Below are 18,417 nucleotides of genomic sequence, written 5' to 3' on the forward strand. Positions count from 1 at the left end.
ACACGGAGTCAGACCTCAGCCGGTCCCATCAAATGCATTCATGCGTCTGATCAACATTTATGGAGGGTCTACCCTGGGTCAGATACGGGGTGACTCTCCGTGTCCCTGTCTCACACGTTCACAGTGCCGACCCCGGCCCAGGGCACATCGCTCACTGAGCTCCGCAGAGACCCCACCCATCTGCATCCACACAGGTCAGCAAATGTTTGTGGTTGGGTATGAAGCAATGTGGCACCTGTGCACAGAACGGGAGCCAAACTTATCCTGGAAAATGCGAACCGGTCCGGTCTGCTCAGCTCTCTTGGGCTGGTAGGTGGGAAGCGGATTCTGGCAGTCCTTCTGAGTCCCCTGCGGCCGTGCTCTCGTGAGCTCCCTGCTCTAGAAACGGCCTCCCGCTCATCTCTCACCTTCGCCACGTGGCTACCCTTTGTGCTAAGCGATTATGTGACGATCTCCTTTCCAGGCCTTGCTCCGAGGACAGGTTTGCACGAGCTGCTGTCTGTTAAAATACCGACTTCTGAAATTGAAGGACCCGTCTCCCGGTAGCACAGCCTTCTTCCTCATCATCTTGAGCGGGTTCCTACAGTTGCCCCGGACAACCTCTCAAGTTAACAAGTTCTGAATTTTTATTAGACTTCTTAGAAGTCTGATTTTATCCTCATTCCGAATCTTGCCAGAAGTCAAACCTAACACACAGGCTAGAAAAGCAAGTGGCTTTTCAGAACCCTCCACGAAGGTACACATGAAGGAATCCCAACCGTGGTAGCGAAGGGACCAAATTCTGAATGACGGGCAGCAGGCGGCCTGCCCGCAGGCCCTCGGAGCTGGAAAGCGCTCTAGTCCTCTCCCTCTGAATCTCCGGTGCCTGCACGGTGCTGGGCACCTCAGCTGGCCCCAAACCGTCCCTTCCAGAGCCGGGATACAGGAGCAGGGAAAATCCCCTCCTGCCCCTTCCCAGAACACAGGGTCTCCGGCTTCCCAGGGGATCAGCCGGCCTGCGAGTGTCTCGCCCCCTCGGCTCTGAAGCAGGGACAGCCCGGAGCTTCCGAGTGCTGCCTCTGTGATGTGGCTGCTCTCCCCTCCCCACTTAAATTTAGACGGCGGCCTAATTCCGGTGGGCACGCCCGCAGGAGCGCTTCCATACTGTGCCGCAGACACTCCCCGCTCCTGGCGGCCCAGCCCATCGTGGCCAGCCTTCCCTTTTCAGGGTTCTCCTCCACCCAAGTCGCTTATTCATTCTCCCTGCGTCGCAGAACTAATGCTAGTCCTTCCAAGGAAAAAGCCTGTAATTAACAGAGGCTTTGGGGAAGAACGTTCTGCCTGCTTCTCTCCTGCCCAGTTTTTCATTTAGCATATTTTATCAGAATGAAATGCCTTAATGAGCACACAACTGCAGCTGATCCCAGCTGAACCTCAAAGTGCTCCTCGCTTGGCTTCCCGGCCCCATCAAGCTGTATTCACATTTGCTGGGACTCGGGCTTCTTTCTGGAGCAGCTTCCCCCAAAACAGGGACAGGAAACTCATCAACGTCCTGCAGACAGAGAGGGGGGCAGGAAGCCTCCCCAAACCCCTGCCTGGGCTAGGTAAGAGCTGAACGGGGGGAAGGGAGGGAGCGAGAGGAGGAGGGAGGCAGGAAGTGAGCACATGAGAGTGTGGGGGTCGTACGCGTGGGCTATCACGTGGGATGGCACGGGTGCACACGTGTGTGCGTGCTTCTGCCCCGAGTTCTGACATGATCACTGGGCGTGCACTTGGGAAAGACAAATCTCTTACAGAAACTGTAAGGAGATTCTGTTTTCCATCTGCTGAGGATGCATCTCCCCATAAGATCCCAGCTCGGCTTGGGATTCCGTTCCACGGAAAGTACTCCACCATCGGGCAAGAAACTCTGAAGGCCCACCAGGAGGGGCCGAGATCTCTGCCGGGACCCTGGTGCCCCGGCCTCCAGGGTGTGTGAGCCGCTGGGCGCCCAGGCAGCGCCCCCCACTGGGCTTTGCTTCCATCACTCACTCAATGAACGTAATGCCTGCTGTTTACAACAGTAGAGGCGCGGGAGGCCTGTGCTTTGATGCGTCAGTAGCGATCATGAAGTCACGTGGTGCTAAGTGCTGTGGAGAAAGCAAAGGGGGCCGTGGGGCGAAGACCAGGCTTGGAGGGTCAGGTCTGACCTCTCGTCAGGCCACCCCTCGCCCCATCTCCCTGGCACAGGGGAGCCGTCACAGACGAAAGGACACACACGCTCTCACAGGGGAGCCTTCCGGGGGCAGAGACACACATCCCCTTCCCTCCCTGCACGGCTGGCCCACGTTTCTCCGTGTCCCTCGCGGTAAGGCACGGCCACACACCTGGTTTCGGCCAGTGGACCTCGGGCAAAATCAGTGCATGCCACGGCCAGGCCTAGCCAGTCCTGCAGCCCTCATTCTGGGGCCCCGAGTGACCGTGGTACAGAGCCCCCCTCCCCCAAACCACCTTCACAGGAGCAGGAAATAACCCGTCTTGTGTTCAGTTCTGAAATTCCGGGAATGCCCTTGATAGCAGTCAGCTAACACTAACCCACACCCTATCCTTCAGCTCCTGGCCTGTTTTGGAGTGGCCGCGCCCAGCATGGAGGTGGCCCTCCCTATGGGGGCTGCTGGACACGCCAGGGCGTCTGCGGAGCGGAGGACAAATTTGTTCAAAAGCACAGCCACGGGGCGGGCCAGGGGACAGCGAGGTTGAGCTGGTGGCACCGGTTCCCTGCTTTCCTCGGCGGACACCTGAGGCCCCGTTCCCGTTTCCTTCCTCGAGGTCCAGGTTAGACGTGTCAGCGGCAAGGGGGTCCTCGGGATGCTGCGTCCGCAGGGGCTCTGCAGCAACCGGAACTGCTCTGCGAAGCCAGCTCTGTAGCTGTGCAGTTGGAAGGCGGCACGGCCCCCATCGGAGCACACAGATGTCCTTGTGACCACCCACCTCCCCCATCAATGCATCCACGGGCCGTGTGGGAGCCGAAGGCTCGGCCGGCGGGGGAGACTTGGCTATTCTTGCCTCCAGCTACGACTGACTGGCCCCCGAGACCACGGCGGGTCCCTCGGGTAGAAAGTACAGAAGTGTCTTCTTCTCCATCATCCAGGAGGGGACAGGCCCTGGGAGTCCTCGCGGGTCGGGGGCTCCACCTACGGTACCTTTCACAGCCTGTGTAAGGATGGGCGCGGAGGAGGAAAGATTCGTGTGTCCCTACTAGGACCACTAACCTGAGAAACTCTGAAAGCCAGGGCAGCAGAACATTCCAGAAGTGCCAGGATGCACGCACAACACCACGCGTGCACCTGCGGTGCGTGAGCAGACCAGAGCCCTCGGTACCCATCACAAGGTCGCGCACTCACTACAATGTTCCCGCCAAGTGCCGGGGAGGTGGGCCAGGGTGCTTCCCAGATGCTGGGAGGTAAGCTGGATGTGCGCTTGGCAAACTGGGCTACATCTGGCCCAGTGCCTGTTTCTGTAAATAAGGTTTCATTGGAAGACGGACACGGGGATAGTTTACGCGTTGCCTACAGCAGCTTTCGTACCGCAAAGAGTTGAGTATTTGAACCCGAACCTGGTTGGCTGCTTAAAATGGCTACTATGTGGCCTTTACAGAAAAAGTCTGGCGACCCCTGAGTCACGGCAACTGCTTCCGACTAAGCGGAGTTTTGAGTAGTGCGAAGCCCGAGGCCCTAAGTAAGGCTGAACCCCCCCTTCCACTTGGCTTTGCATCCTGATGCCATTCAAGAGGAAGCTGCTGGTACTACCGCCTCTTCGGAAGGCTGATATTTGCTCTTCGCCTCCCTTAGAAACGAGTCCCAGGCAGCCTTCAGGCTCTGAGGGTGACAGTTACACAGCCAGACACCAACAGCTGTGTTTTCTCTGCCTCCTGCGAGTCTCGCGGTCAGCCTTCCTCGCAGCCAACAATGCCAGCTTTCCAACTGTGACCGCAAATAAAGTCTCCTCTTAGCCTAATTTACATTAGAAATGAATCCCTGACAAAAAACACCAGGTAGGCACATGACGAGTGCTAGTCAGATGCGGGTCCCTGAGGGCAGAGAGGGCGGAGAGGGCGCACACACGTGGGGGCCACAGAGCTACGTCATCAGCACCCTCATCCTGTCGGCGGCCGGGGGTTGGCACACTGACCTTGAACACGGGGTCCTGGGACTCTACCCCCAGGTTGGGGTTCACGTCTTGAGTGTTTCGCTCAAGCCTGTGCCTGCATCACAGGGACCTCCCAACAGTCAGGACACTCAAGGGCAGGAGGGGCTCTGGAAAGCACGAGCTCCCCGTCTCACGGGGGAGGGGGAACTGAGGTCAGAGGGTGGCTTCTCCCCACGAGTGGAGAGACTGTCCCGCGTCCCTCCTGCGCCCTCACGCGCCTGCAACACAGGCCACACTTCTGACCCCCGAGGGTGGGGGGCTCCCCCACCAAGCAATCCTGTGACACCGGCTGGGTGTCTGCAGTTTAAGAGACACAGTTTATTCTGACGCGGGCTGCGAAACAGCAGGTGTCCGTCCCACGGGAGGGGCTCAGTCCCGCATCGCGGCTCCCACCCAGAGGGCCTGCCACGACCCCCCCTCGTAGCCCAGAGCAAGTCTACTCGCTAGATTGTCATAACGAGTGTAACTCAGGAACCCCCGATGGGTAAGATGCGGACATGCCAGGCTCCCTGCCCCTCCCCGGGCCGCCAACAGGAGGCTCTCCACCCCCTGTCCCTCGGGGTTTTTATGGAAGCTGCATTACAGACTTGGTTGATTAAGTCACTGGCCACTGGCAACAGACTTGACCTCCAGCCCCTCCCCGTCCCAGGCTTTTTGGGGGGCAGGGCTGAAAGTAAGGTCTCCCCTCTCGGAGTCGGTTCCCCTGGCAATCGGCAATCAGTCCCCAGTCCTTAGGGGACTCTCCAAAAGTCACCATTAACATAACAAAAGACAGCCCCAGCGCTTTCAAGGGGCAGGAAATTCCGAGGGTTTTAGGGGCTTGGTGCTTGGGGGTGAACAAGGTTCTGTGGCCGGGGCACCGCGGCCGTGGCGTGTGTGGAGGGGCATCGGCTGCGGGGCCCGCTGCCTCGCTCTGCTCCGTGTCTGCATTTGAAACGCACAGCCCAGCTCCCTCCGTGGGTGCAGCGGAGACAGGACAGGCTCAGCAGCCCCCGGAAGGAAGGCCACCCGTGGCAACACCCCGCCCAGTGGGGTGAGGCGCTCCCCAACGATGGGGCGCTAAACGGGATCCTCGCCGTCGTTTTACCAAAGTATTGGCCGCACTGGGTTGCAATTTTCTCCAAAGGGAAGGAGGAAGTGCTAGTTGATGGCCTTGATTTTGAAACACAGATCTGTAGAACCGATTCTTCCCTTCTCCCAGGGAAACACCTTTGGGGAGGGGGCCGGGAGCTCGTGCACTGCAGGAGCCCCACCCCCCTCCAGGGATGCAAAAGCCCCGAATTTGGGGTCACGGTCTCCGTCCCAAGTTCCGGAACTTCCCACCGCCACCGTCATCCCCAGCACGGACACGCCGTCTTTCCACCGTCCAGTGTCTTAGTCGTCATTGGAAAAGAGTGTGAGCAAAGAAGCGTGTCAGAGGACAAAGGGCAAGTCGCCACCCCGCCTCCTTCCATCAGCAGAGGCGAGCCGACCCAAGTCCGGCCGGACCCCCCTTCCCTGGAGGACGAGGCTGCCCTTCTGATCTCTGTCTCGTGCAGTCTCATTACCATCTTGACCTTGGACACCGAGTGCAGCCCATCCCGTGCTCCCGCTCCAGGACAAGCCCGCCAGACTCACCTGCAAGATCCCGGAGGAGAGGACGCACTGAGCTAAGACCCTCCCCAGCCAGCAGGAGGGGTCTCCACTTACCCGCACCAGCTGCTGTGGGAAGGGCCCGCGGGAATTTTCCGGCACGTTGATGGGTGGGATGACCCAGTCTCGTTTCTGTCTCCTCAGCCCGTTGGCATTCTGGTGCTGGGGCCACGGCAACAGCGTGTCATTCGGAGGCTGAGAGGCGTCCAGACCGGCACTCGGCTTCCCTTTCTGCAGCATTAGTCGGAGGGGGGAGAGAAGAGTCAAAGAAGTCTGGTTAAGTTCTGCGCAGAGGAAAAGGCATCTGTTCAGAGAATCTGTTCTGTCCTAGATCAACACAGAGAGACTGGATGATGCTTGGGAAAGTGGCTAAGTGTTAGGGGGAAAAAATCAAGCAACGGAAGAATGGGGAAAAAAAATCACAAGGGAAAACACAGTTTATTTATTTATTTTTATTTTTTTAATATTATTTAATGTGTATTCATTTTTGAGAGAGAGAGAGACAGAGTTGGACCAGGGAAAGGGCAGACAGAGAGGGAGACCCAGAGTCGGAAGCAGGCTCCAGGCTCCGAGCTGTCAGCACAGAGCCCAGCATGGGGCTCCAATTCACAAACCGTGAGATAGTGACCTGAGTGAAGTTGGACGCTTACCTGACTGAGCCACCCAGGCGTCCTGGAAAACACAGTTTAATTTAAAGTTCTTGTTTATGAAAACACCCCCTAAACACAGTTGATAACCCCGGTAAACATGATTTACAACAAATCTGTCAAAGGATGGAGAGTCTCACTATATAAAGAGTTCCTACAAATCAATAAAAAATTTAAATCTTTTTGGTAACAGGAAAGGACATGAATAGAAAGTCATGGCAAAATAAAAAATCAGTAAGCTTATTAAAAATGTTCACATCTTCCGTTAATCAAATGAATGCAAACTGAAGTGACATACTCTCTTCACCTGTCAAACTGACAAGATTAAATGAATGGATCTTCAGTCCTGTGCACTGTGCCGTGTTAGTCGGCTCAAGCGATGTTTGAGGGTGTAGGAGGCGGCGTTAGGCAGACCCGGTGTCTCGTGTCGATGTGCATCCTAAGGTCCACTGACTCTGGGCGGGTCGCTCTGTCCCTCCAAACTCCAGCTGCTTTTATAAAACGGGGCTGGCAATAACAACACTGATTTCAGAGGGTTGCTATGGCAACTAAAGCCATCAGAGCCCCTGCCTATGGGGCAGCCACTGGGACTGGATGGTGGCTGAGCCCTGACCGGATGCTGCTGGGGGCTAACCACAGCCTTCTGCTGCTTTGTGCCAGTCCAACAACAGCCTCAAAAATGCTCCTTGCTGTCAGCTGTACATCAATTAAAAAAAATTAGGAAAAAAACCCCCAGTAGCTCCACAGCTGGAAATCTGTCCCCAAAACACTACATGCAAACAAACGTCTCCATATAAAATGTTCACTGCAGATGTTTTTGTAATAATATTATGGATATTATGTATACATCAAGTAATGAAAATAATCGGAAAAAAACCTCTGGAGATCTGATAGCCGCAAATAATAGGCAAAAAGATTTTTTTAATGTGTATTTATTTTTGAGAGAGAAAGAGAGAGACAGAGACAGAGCGCGTGTGGGGGAGGGGCAGAGAGAGGGGGAGAGAGAATCTGAAGCAGGCTCCAGGCTCCAAGCTGTGAGCACAGAGCCCGGCGCGGGGCTCGAACCCACATACCGTGAGATCATGAGCTGAGCCGAAGTTGGATGCTTAACCGACTGAGCCCCCCAGGCGCCCCTAAATTGTAGTTAAATGCAGAATGCTATGTTTGTATCTTGGGATATTACAGAGTCATTAAAAGCTACCCTTTGGAGACGGGGACATGATGAATGTCCATCAAATAATGTAAGTGGAGAATGGCAACAGAGTATACACGTAGCACAAGTCCCTATTTGTGTGTGTGTGTGTGTGTGTAAGGACACAGAGAAGACTGGAAGGAAACATCAAAATGTAAACTTGTTTTCTCTGCTCACCAGTGAGCTTTACCCAATTTTACTCTATTCCTTTTACCTTTCTGTATTTCTGAATATTGCAACATGTATGACTTTCTATAATTAAAGGAGCCACAGCAGAGCTTCGCATACACACGCGGTGTCCGCAGACCCTCACGCACGCGCCCGGCGTCTGTGCGGAGCTTCGAGTACGCACGGTGTCTGTGTGTGTGCCGCCTCCTTGCTCCTTTTCAAGGTGCCCCAGCACTGTTTTCATGGCTGCTGCTCGTTTGACTCTGCTTTGGAGCCAGCTGCACATCACGGCTCACGAGGCAAATACAGACCTGGAATAGGACAGCCCACGGCACCTGGCCACAGTCCACCCGCCTCTAGCCACGGCGGGTCCCACCCTCTGCCAGCAAGATGGGCCTGGGTGGTCTGAGCACGGCCGTCTGAGGACCCAGGACCTTGCCCACTTTTTTTTTTTTTTTCAAAAGAACTTCATAGAAATAAGTTAAGTACACGTGGACGAAACTGCCTACTTGATGAAAAGGTAAACTCTTCCCGCATCCACGGGCAATGCCACGTGGACAAGCCACAGGGGAAGGAGAGACCCCCTCTGGGACGCCCCCCAGGCCCCAGCGGACTCCCGGCCCGAGCTCCTGCAGTCGAGCGTTTGAGGCAACTAAAACCACAAGCCTTTCGTCCACCACTCCCCACCTTCATCGGAAAGGGGCCACGCGAGGTGTGCACGTCCCCGGGGGCCTTGACTTCTGTTCACGTCAAACCAATGGCTGCTGTGACTCATCTTCCGGCTCTCAGGATGACACAGCGATGGGGTCGCATCCTTACTTTCCTCCGTGAGCTTCACAGAGAACCACAGAAACGCTTTCAGAACGGTCCTGGCCACACACGGTCCCCTCACAGCCCGGGCACAGACAACTACCTTCCCTGCCCACATGAGTAGCTGACGCCTCGTGGGCCGTGAGCGTCCCCCGCGGTCTCTGCCTGAACTCCCCTCGCCGACTCAGCAGGACGTGTCCTCAAGCCCACTTTCCTAGGGAGGCACAGAGGGGGCCTCAGAGAGGCCGGGTCACTTCAGAAGGTCACACAGCTCAGTGGGCAGGGACAGGATCTGAACCTGGGAGTCAGACCTCAAGACCGGAGTCCCTGGATGAGTGCCACCCCTCACTCGTGGGTCTCGTTGCCTGGAGGTCACATCCCCTTTACCCGTCCTCAAGTCATGTGTGCGGAGGCCCGGCAGGAGTCAGCGTTCCCGGAGAACTGCCTGCAGTCTGTGTTAAGGAGCCCCCAGGTGACGGATGCGTTCCACAGCCCGGTCTGGGGGCTCCTCAGCTCGCAGCTAAATAGTTCGCCTGTCCCCGGGCACCTGCCCCGGGAGGAGGGACAGGGTGAGTGTTTGTTCTTAAGCGTGTCTGCTTGAGGGCAGCCTGCCGGACTTGGGAGCCTTGCACGAGATGCCAGGGAGCCCCGGCCACAAGCACAGCCCCGGGGGGGGGGGGATGCTGGCCATCTGTGGCTCCCCCGATGTCTCCCCCAGTGACGGTGCGGAGAACACAGGTCTGCCCCACCGGCAAGGCTTGGGCGCCAGCAGGCAGAACGCTCACCTGAGTCCTTTGTATTTCAGGCTCGGGGTTTTAAAGAGTTTTCATAAAGCTGCTTTTTTTTTTTTTTTTTTTTTTTGAACTGCTTTATCTTCATTTGCTGAGGACGAGCTTGCATGGCGTTAATTTCCCTAGTGTTGTTTAAATAAATTGCACATATTTGCTACTATTTTAAAGCTGTGAGACACATATAATAACAAAATCTGGCGAAAATCGATGCCAGACCCGTGCAGCCTCAGCCTGGAAGACACGCCCACGTCTCCGGGCAGAAACGTTAGTGCAGATGATCGGTTGCCCCCCTGGAACGAGCGTGCCGTTCTGACACGCGGTCACCCTGGGCCCACTGGGAACACGGCGCCTAAACACCGGTGCACAATTGCGCTAGTTATAAATAATGCTTCCAGTTACTCTCAAAAATATTTCCTAACGGATGACACCCGCGGATTTTCCCAACGTGCTCCCGAATTCTGTATTTCTGAGTAAATGATGGCCGGGTGTCGGACAGCGGAATGAACGTGACCTCTGTGCCACTGTTACTAGAAATTATACACGTGCGTGTGCACGTACAGGTGTCTATAGGTGCGTGCGTGTGTGTGCGTGTGTGTGCAATGCACGCAGGTACGTATGTGTGTGCACGAGTACGTGCATACACGTGTACGTGCGTGTGTGTTTGTATGCTGTGTGTGTGTCTATAACACTATAATTTTCCCCAAACCGACAGCCCGGCATCATGATAGGCTGGCCACACCCCATCACTGGGTCTTTACAGTCTCATCCAAGCTAGAAGGGTCATTACTGGCGGGGATGGGCGGGGGGTCCTCGCTGCTGAACTGACCTTTGGATCCGGCCAAGCTCACACCTGCACATCCAGAGAACAAAGAGCCCTGAGGAAATCACTTGGTCCTGCTGTCCTCTTACTGGATGCCCAAGAAGGTGTGGTGAAGAGGTTAACTTCCTGGAGGTGCGGACAGCTTGTGGACGCACCCCGCCCGCAGGGGGCCGAGGCATTATTTTGGCCCCACGCTGTGGGTGCTGCCCTGCCTGGGAGGTCGTTGGGCTTCACGGCCACTCACCCGGCACAGAGCAAACTCAGTGGACAGATGTAAACGTGGGGTTCCCCATGCTTCCTGAGCGCCGAGTAAGTGACCCTCAACCTCCACCCTCAAGTGCTCGTGTGGAGTGGCAGGCCAGGAGCCCTGATGACAGTGATGGCTGTCACGGGTCATGGGGGCGCCACGGGCCCCGGTAATCTCCGACTTAGTCCTCAGGACAGCCACACTCTCCATGGGACAGTGATCAGCACGGAGCCAGGAACAGGCGGGTTCGAGCTGGCACTGCAATTCAGGCCATCTTGGGAAGGCACAGATGCTTCAGGGGGATATTCTACCTGAGTGGGGTACTGAGGGGTGAATAGGAGTTTGTTGTCGGGAGAATGAACAGCCAAGAAAGGGGCAGGTGTGGAAGCAGGACGGTGTGGGTGCCTCAAAAATCAGGCAGATGCCCTCATGAAATTCAAGGGCTGTTTGGGGCCTAGAAATAAAGTAGAATGGGGGGGTGATGTTGCAGGCTTTCAGGGTCACAGGGCTGGTCTGACACGGGCTGCTCTTCACTGGCCCTGCCGGTATTTGTTTTGACCCCTGCACCCCCAAGCCTTGGTTCCTCTCCTGTGAAACGAGGAGGCCCTTACCGGGGGCAGTGTAGGTGACAAGGTGATACCGAGGGCATAGGGCAGATGGCGGGGTTTCAGCCCTACTGTCAGGCTCACGGTGGGGAGAAGAAACCCAAGAAGGGTCACGCCGGAGGGGGCTCTGCAGGCTGGACTGGACTCCCAGGGGTGCAGAGAGAACAGGGTAGGGGGGCTTTAGCCTGGACACCTGGGGGTGGTGGCTTGGCCTGGAATGAGCCCTGAGTGTTCAGAGGGGCAGGTGGGCTTAGGACTGTCCCATAACCTTACATCCCAGTTAAGGAAACTGAGGCACAAGGAGGAGAAGGAATGCGTCCAAATTGCCTAGTACTGAGGGCGGGGCTGAGCCAGGGGGCGGTGGTGGGAGGGGAGGGGGGGACAGCCCAGGGAGACTTCCTGGATGCTGGAGGCAGGGTTTGGTGTCCCTGGATGGGCCCATCCCAGAGCCCTGTCCGGACATGGGCAGGCGTGAGTGTCCACCTTGGCATCGAGCTTGGCACGCCATCTGCCACGGTGGCCTCCCCCCAGGCGGGCAGGGCACTACCCCCGGCTGCAGGATGGATGGGCTCCCTGCCCTGAATTAGGGTACGACGCGGGGGGGGGACCCCCCCACCCCTCACTACCTGGGCTGCTGGTCTCCCTGGCCACACGGGTAGAGCCCCACCTGCCTCCCGCCCCACCCTCCCCTCCCCTCCCCTCCAAACACCCCAGCCACACCCCTGCTCAAGGCTGCACACTCTTTGGTGCCCAGGTGCCCCAGGCACAGCCCACCCCGCCCCGAGCACGTACGGGCATTTCCCAGAAGGGGCAGATGAAGGGTGTGGAGCCCGGCCACCTGGGGAGACGTGTCTCGCGGTGCAGACACACAGAGCCACACTCTCACTCGTGAAACCCTAAATCCGCTATTTCTTAATTAGCTTTATTCACAAAGTGTTTCCCGTTTCCGATCGCCTCTCCCCGCGGAGTCTGAATCAGCAGTGCTCTGTACTGGATTCGTTCTGCTGACGTTGCTCTGGGACCGGGATTTAGGGGGACTTTCTCAGGCGGGCGTCCCAGTGCCGGGAGTGGGGCCTCGGGGGGGTCGCTTACAGCCTCTGGGCCTTGGTCTCCAGGCTCATGGGGCTGGATGAGCTCTGTGCTTTGGGGCCACCTGGACAGCTGGGGTGCAGGGTGTGGGCTGAGACCCTGACCTGGGGGGGTCAGCCTCACTCCTCGACTTGGGGAGGGGTCATCCCCCGCTGGGCTGGAGTCTGGACTCCCTGTGTCAGTGGACACCGACTTCAAGGAGACAGAATGCCATCCTGTGTTTGCACAGGCTGTGGGGCTGGTCCCTTTGCAGATGGTCTGTGGCACCTGGGGGCCTGGGGGACCCAGGACTGGTGGCCTTAAGGTCCCTCCAGGCCAACCTGTGTGGCCCTGGCAGGTCCCTCCCGGCAGGCTCTCTGGGCAAGTCCCAAAGGCAGGTGTCCTCTCTCCCTAGGGATAATGTGACCTGGCCCTTGCACTCAGCACCACGGTTGTTATTTTAGGGAGAGAGGTGGGAGGTAATGGACCTGAGAACAGAAGGACGGCCCGCCCAGGACAGCAGCCTTCCATTTCAGCGAGGCCGAGGCCCCCGAGTTCACGGGCAAGCTGCATGTTAGAAGAAACCATCCTTTCCAGCCCCGAGCCCTGCCCGTCCAAACCTGCACCCCAACAGCCACCTGCGAGGCCCTCTCCCCAGGCGGGCTTTCCCCCCACCGGCCCCTCAATCGGCACATTATTCTCCCACGCTCCCGGCAGCTCTGTGCCGCCCGGTCCTGCTCTCCGTGCACCACAGGGCTGTTCTCTGTGTCTGACTGTGAGTGTAATTGAGTGTGACCTCCAGGTGAAGTCTTCAGGGATTCCTCAATATGAGGAAGAAGCTGGGTCGTTTCCCTCCATCATCAATTCACCAGCGAAAGGTGAATAATGCAAAACTGACCTGAGGCAGGATTTAAATTATTGCCTTTTTTTTTTTTGAAAAAGGAGAAAAAAAAAAAAGAAAGAAAAATAGTGCCAGGGGAAGGCTATAATCATCCATACCTCCAATCGACATGCAAAAGGTTATAATTCATCACATTCTTCTATTATCTAACCATTCACCTGTTAGGGGCATAGAATTATTAAGCCGAGCGTGAGCACTGGCTGTAAGTAAACGGGCTGACTCATAACACATCAGAGGTGAAGGTAAACAGGGGGGATAAATAATCAAGCGTCCGCCTCCGGGACAGAATCTCCAGGTGTCTCCCTGGGGTGACTTCCCCGCCATCTTGGCTGGAGGTGGGCATTAAGTGGTGTAACAGCGTCCCTCTTTCCTTGCGACAGGGACGCAGACGGCAGGTCCCGCCACACCCCCTCCTGACCCAACACAGTGGGCTCTGCAGGGTGGGGTCCAGGGGTCTGCACGGTGGACACGCTCGGCAGGGGGAGGGGGGCATCGGAGCCAAGCACCAGCCCCACAGGGCGTAGACGTGATGCCCAGGGACACTAGAGAAACAGCAGTGTGTGGGCGAGGCCAAGAGAAGAGCCTCTTGAACAGACAGGCGGGGTGGGAGGAGCCCAGTGCAAAGCCCGGGCTCTGGAGCACAGCCGGGACTGCGCTCCCACGCACGGTCCTCAGGCGGGGACACTTGGCGCTTTTGCAAAGTGCGATGGGTACAGAGAGCGTGGGCCACTCTCCGGAGCCGTGGCTCAGAAGTCACTCCTCCCAGGAGGCGGCACAAACCCGGGAACGGCTTCAACATTCCCACATGCCAGATCCCAAGGGCTGTGTTTCTAAGGGGCGCCCAGCAGCCCCGACCCCTGAGCGTGGGGTCACAGACGACAGACAGCCTGACGTCCCTGACAGCCCAGCCCACCCCGTCCTCAGGTCCAGGCTGGATGCTCCCTTCACACCTCAAATTCCTTCCACTTTGAGACAAGAGCATGAGCACAAGTCCATCTGATTCGATGAAAGAATCCATGGAAACATTTTCAAGTTAGTTCCCTGTGGGACATGCCACGTGGGTGCAGTGTCTGATGTCCTAGAGACGTCTTCTTAACCAAGGGCGTCCTGGTCGGCATCCCGAGGCGTGCCCGCCCCCTCCCCCTTGGTCTGCATTCCCCGAGTCGGTGCCTCCTGGGGAAGGTCCCCGGGCCACCTGATGTCTCTGACCGGCAGTGCAGCCCTGCAGACAGACCCCTGTCACCCCCAGCCTCCCGGGACAGGAACATCTGCACTCACGGGACGGAAGGCTCTGGGGGCCCTGGTGAGGCCGCGAGCTTCTCTTTTTCCAAAAATAAACCAGCCCTTCCCTCCCATGACACTGAGCAGTCTCCAGAGAACGCAGCTGGTACGTCTTTCCTTTTAGCCAAGCTGCCTCCGCCGGGGTCCAGTATGGGCCCCCGGGGCACCTGTGACCTCTCACGCACACACAGAGTGACCACACGCCTCTTTGCACAAGCTCATCCGACCGCTCTCGGGTGGCCCTACTGTTTGGTAAACACGTGGCCAATCTCAGCCATAAACACGAGACTCAGGGGCAGGGGTTCCAAGGTGGCCGGTTACACAGGGGTCGGCGGTCGGGGGCTGAGTGGGGTGTGACATGCCATCCTGCGCCGTGAACTGGCCCTACCTCTGACGGCACGAGGGCGGTGAGGGTCTATCCCCTGAACCCGAGCGTCGTTTCTGCCTCTGCCTCTGGCTCACCGCCCCTCCTGATTTCACTGCCTCCCTGCGGCTCTGGGTTACAGGTGCGTCCATAAATAGCGTGCCCCCCACCCAAGTGTCACACGTGGCACTGACTTTCACTGAGAGCAATGAGATTCCTAACGAAAGAGGCACTTGAGTCTACACCAATCGTTCACTCCTCTCTTCCTACTCCCCTTTCGACGTGCATTTGAAAACCGGTACATGTCTGCCTGCAAGCGTGTATGTTTAAAATATTTAGGGTAGTGTCGGCACCCTTCTGGCTGGTTTCCATGGTAGCTGAGGATGGACAAAGTAAAGTGGTATTTACCAAACACAAAATGAAACAAGGGAGACGCATCCCCGTTCTCCAGCAAAGAGAACACGCAAGCCATTCTAAACACACATTTGCATGAGGTTGGTTCCGAGAGGTGCTTAGTGGAGTCTCTTTCCGCGACACTGCTGCGTGGAAGAAGGCGCTGTCTCCCCCATGCACCGCTATGGTATTTCTTACTTCCGATCTCTTCTAGGAAGGGGAGGGAGGTCGTTTTGAAAACTCCCACGGAGAGCGTACAAAGAGAGGTCTCCTGAACAGAACAGCATGGTTGCGCCTTCAAGTGTCTATTTGGGAGGAGAGTCTTAGTGACGGTGACAGTGGGGGGCCCCCTGGCCTCGCTCAGGCACGCCCAGGCCACTTAGGGAGGGAGGGGCTGGTGCGGCCCTCGCTCACACCTGGCCAGGTGGGGGTCCTGGCAGGTGCAGTGACCGGTCCCGTCATGCAGCTGCAGCTGGGCCTGGCCCTTGGCCCCTCTCTGCCCTGTGGCCGGTAGGGCGAGTGCAGACACCGAGGGCGGTCCTGACACCCCCTCCCACCGGGGTCAAGCAGGCCGCCGAGGTCGGGGAGTTGTGAGCGGCCCTGCGGGAAAGAGTTCAGTCACCGCTGCTCAGGGACTTTTCCCGTCGGCGCCATTTTGTTGGGAAGGTGTCATGTGAGATGGGCAGTCTGTGTGCAGACGTCATGCTCGCGGACCATGATGAGGATCCCCATCCGAGCACAGAAGAGCAGGACAGGAGACCCCACAACGTCCAGACAGGCCCCTGCGTGCGGGCGTGTGCGTGCGTGCCCTCGGCTCACTGCCGTGTGCCCGGCCAGCCGCTCACGGTCCCCGCCTCCCCAGCTGGCCCACGGCCCCCAGCGCCCGTCTCCAGACCGGGGCCTGCACACCTCGGCACTGCCGCCATCTGGAACTGGGTCATTCTCTGGGGTGTGGCCGTCCTGTGCATTTGTAGGGCGCTGGGTGGCAATCCTGCCCCACCCACTCGATGCCAGAAACACCCCCGTCCTCCCGCTGTGACAACCCAAAATGCCTCGAGTCTTCTCTGAACGCCCTGGTAGAGAACTTGCTCTAGAGAATCACGAAAAATGTTTGGTTACAAACATCTTACATGGGATTATTCTTCTGTTTATAGGAAAAAATACGATCGCGGTAAAAAAACCAAATGAAATTAAATCATCAAGTTAAGCCAAACTGTGTCACTTTTTCTGGGAGCTGTTAGCGGTGGAACCGAATGGACTCTCGCACACGGGCGTCAATTGGTGAGAAAAACGGTCAGTTTCGCCAGCGTCGATGATTCTGGAAGGCTTCGGTGAGGACCTGGGAAGGGTCTGACGGAGAGCCTTAACTCAAGCCGACTTCCCGTTATGTCCCCCCCGAAAGGCGCCTGGGGACTCTGGGCCTCCAGTCTATTCCCAGCGTCTACCGCGGACGTGGGGCCCACGGGACGGGCTCCAGGCCACGTCAGCGCCCCGCCGGCGGGTTTCAGGTTCACAGGTGTCCCTGTCCGTGCTGGGGGCTCTTGTCGTGGCGGAAGGTGCCCGTGACCCCGTCGCTGTTGTTTTCACAAACAACTTCAGGAGTAAGGATTGTGTATTTAACCAAATACCAAATGGGAGCCCAGGCCTTGGAAGGAACCAGAAACCTGTGCTGGTCTGGAAACCCGGTTCGATTTTCATCTGAAACAGCTACAGGAGGGCAGCGTGGACACCTCACGCCCCATACTTCCTGGGCGGGGATTCTCTGCAAGGCCCCCAACACGCTCACGCACGCACACTGGCCCCATCAAGAGCCACAGGCCCCGGGGTGAGGGTGAGCAGGGCACACACGGGCACACGCGTGTCTGCAGGGCTCACGGTCGCAGGCGTGCACGCCGTCTCCGCCCACCTGGTCCCCGGGGAGGCAGCGTGCGGAGAAGCGCCCCGAGTGCCGGCGGCCCCGCAGCCCAGGCCTGGTGGGGCCGAGACGGGATTCTGCCAGAGGACGGAGAAGCCGGGGTGGGAGGAGGCCTCGGTCTGGAGCGCCGGCTTCTTCTCGTGTTTTAGGGCTCAGCTCAGACGTCACCTTCCTGAGCCCCGGACACCGCAGCGGCCCCTGCCTGCTGCTCAGCCCCCACCCCCCCAATTCCCGGTGGTGTCCCCGCCTCACAGAACAGAGCCTGCGGCAGGGTGCTGTCTGGTGGGGACGCGGCAGCACTCCGTCGTCCTTCCCCCGGGAAGGGACGTGACCTGGGACCTTTCTGACTGCCTCCCAGGAAGCCTCCTTGCCTGGCCTGGCAGTGGCCCTCCGTGTGGGGTCCACGGTGCCGTGCGGATCAGCAGCGAGCCACCCGGACTTCTCCGGCTCACTCCCCATCAAGTCTCGTTGACACGGTGCCTGGGGCAGTGTCCCTGCTGGGTCTGGCCGGGCACATCATGGGGGTTCTCGCTGGCTCTGCGGAGGCCCTGTCACGACCGCCCCGCCCCCCCCCCCCCCACCCCTCTGCAAAAGGAAGGGTTGACTCGGGCACCTGTTCAGGGCCGTTCACAGCCTGAAACATCATCTACGTTTGACCTTCTCCCTGGTGCCTCCCGCTCACCGCAGGCTGGGAGAGGCAGGGTCGGGGACAAGTCACACTTGCCCCAAGGGCCCTTCTCCGAGACCACAGACAGACCAGGAAGCCGAGAGGCACCTTCCACCAATGAGAACAGTCGCTGCGTGCTTCATGCCAACAAACAGTTAAAATGCCATGAGTTTGAGAAGTTTTGCTCACCCCTGGAGACCCACGGGCGTGGGGGCGCTGACCGGGCTGTGGCCGCCAGCTCCGGCTCTGGACGGGGACCAGCCCAGCGGTTTGTGCGGGTCTCGGGTGTGGCGATACACGAGAATCTGCACGTGTGGCTTCCCCGGGGCGGTCCCGCCAGGAGCAGGCCCCGCGTGCGGCGACGTGGGCTGAACCCACGGGAGCGCGGGGCGCGTGAGCACTCGGCTCCCCACGGAGAACCGCGGACCCTGTCTGCACCTCGCTGACCACTGAGGCATCTCCTGGAAGGTTCTTTCTGAAGACACACACTCCATTCCCTGGGTGCTTTCCCAAGGCGACACCTTGCACGGAAAGCCTCATGTGGGCCCCCCTTCGGTTGAAACCGCCGAATCTGGGTGTCAGGGTTCAGGCAGGGGCACGACAGCCCTGTGGCGCTCACCTGGGGGCTCTCCTGACCCGGCCGGCCTTACCATCTCTCGGGTGGACGGCGGGAACCGGTTCTCCCCTCCACTCCACTGGGGACCAACCTGGGTGCCCTTGGTGATGCCGGTAATGGGTTCTGGCCCGCA

At 58.1% G+C, this 18,417-nt stretch overlaps 1 protein-coding gene across 4 annotated transcripts in view; it reads right to left on the reverse strand.

Annotated features, from left to right (window-relative positions):
- The window catches only part of CDH4 (cadherin 4), a 536,089-nt gene that overhangs the window by 126,697 nt on the left and 390,975 nt on the right, over nucleotides 1–18,417 (reverse strand). For all 4 annotated transcript variants that reach the window (XR_006215334.1, XM_042980004.1, XM_042980003.1 and 1 more), the window contains exon 4: nucleotides 5,857–6,030. Coding sequence is in view for 3 of the 4 variants with exons in the window: in XM_042980004.1 (XP_042835938.1) it covers nucleotides 5,857–6,030 (174 nt within the window). In the remaining variant the exon portion in view is untranslated. The remainder of the gene's footprint in view (nucleotides 1–5,856; nucleotides 6,031–18,417) is intronic.

This window comes from Panthera tigris, chromosome A3 (genome assembly GCF_018350195.1).
Source record: "Panthera tigris isolate Pti1 chromosome A3, P.tigris_Pti1_mat1.1, whole genome shotgun sequence".
NCBI lineage: Eukaryota > Metazoa > Chordata > Mammalia > Carnivora > Felidae > Panthera > Panthera tigris.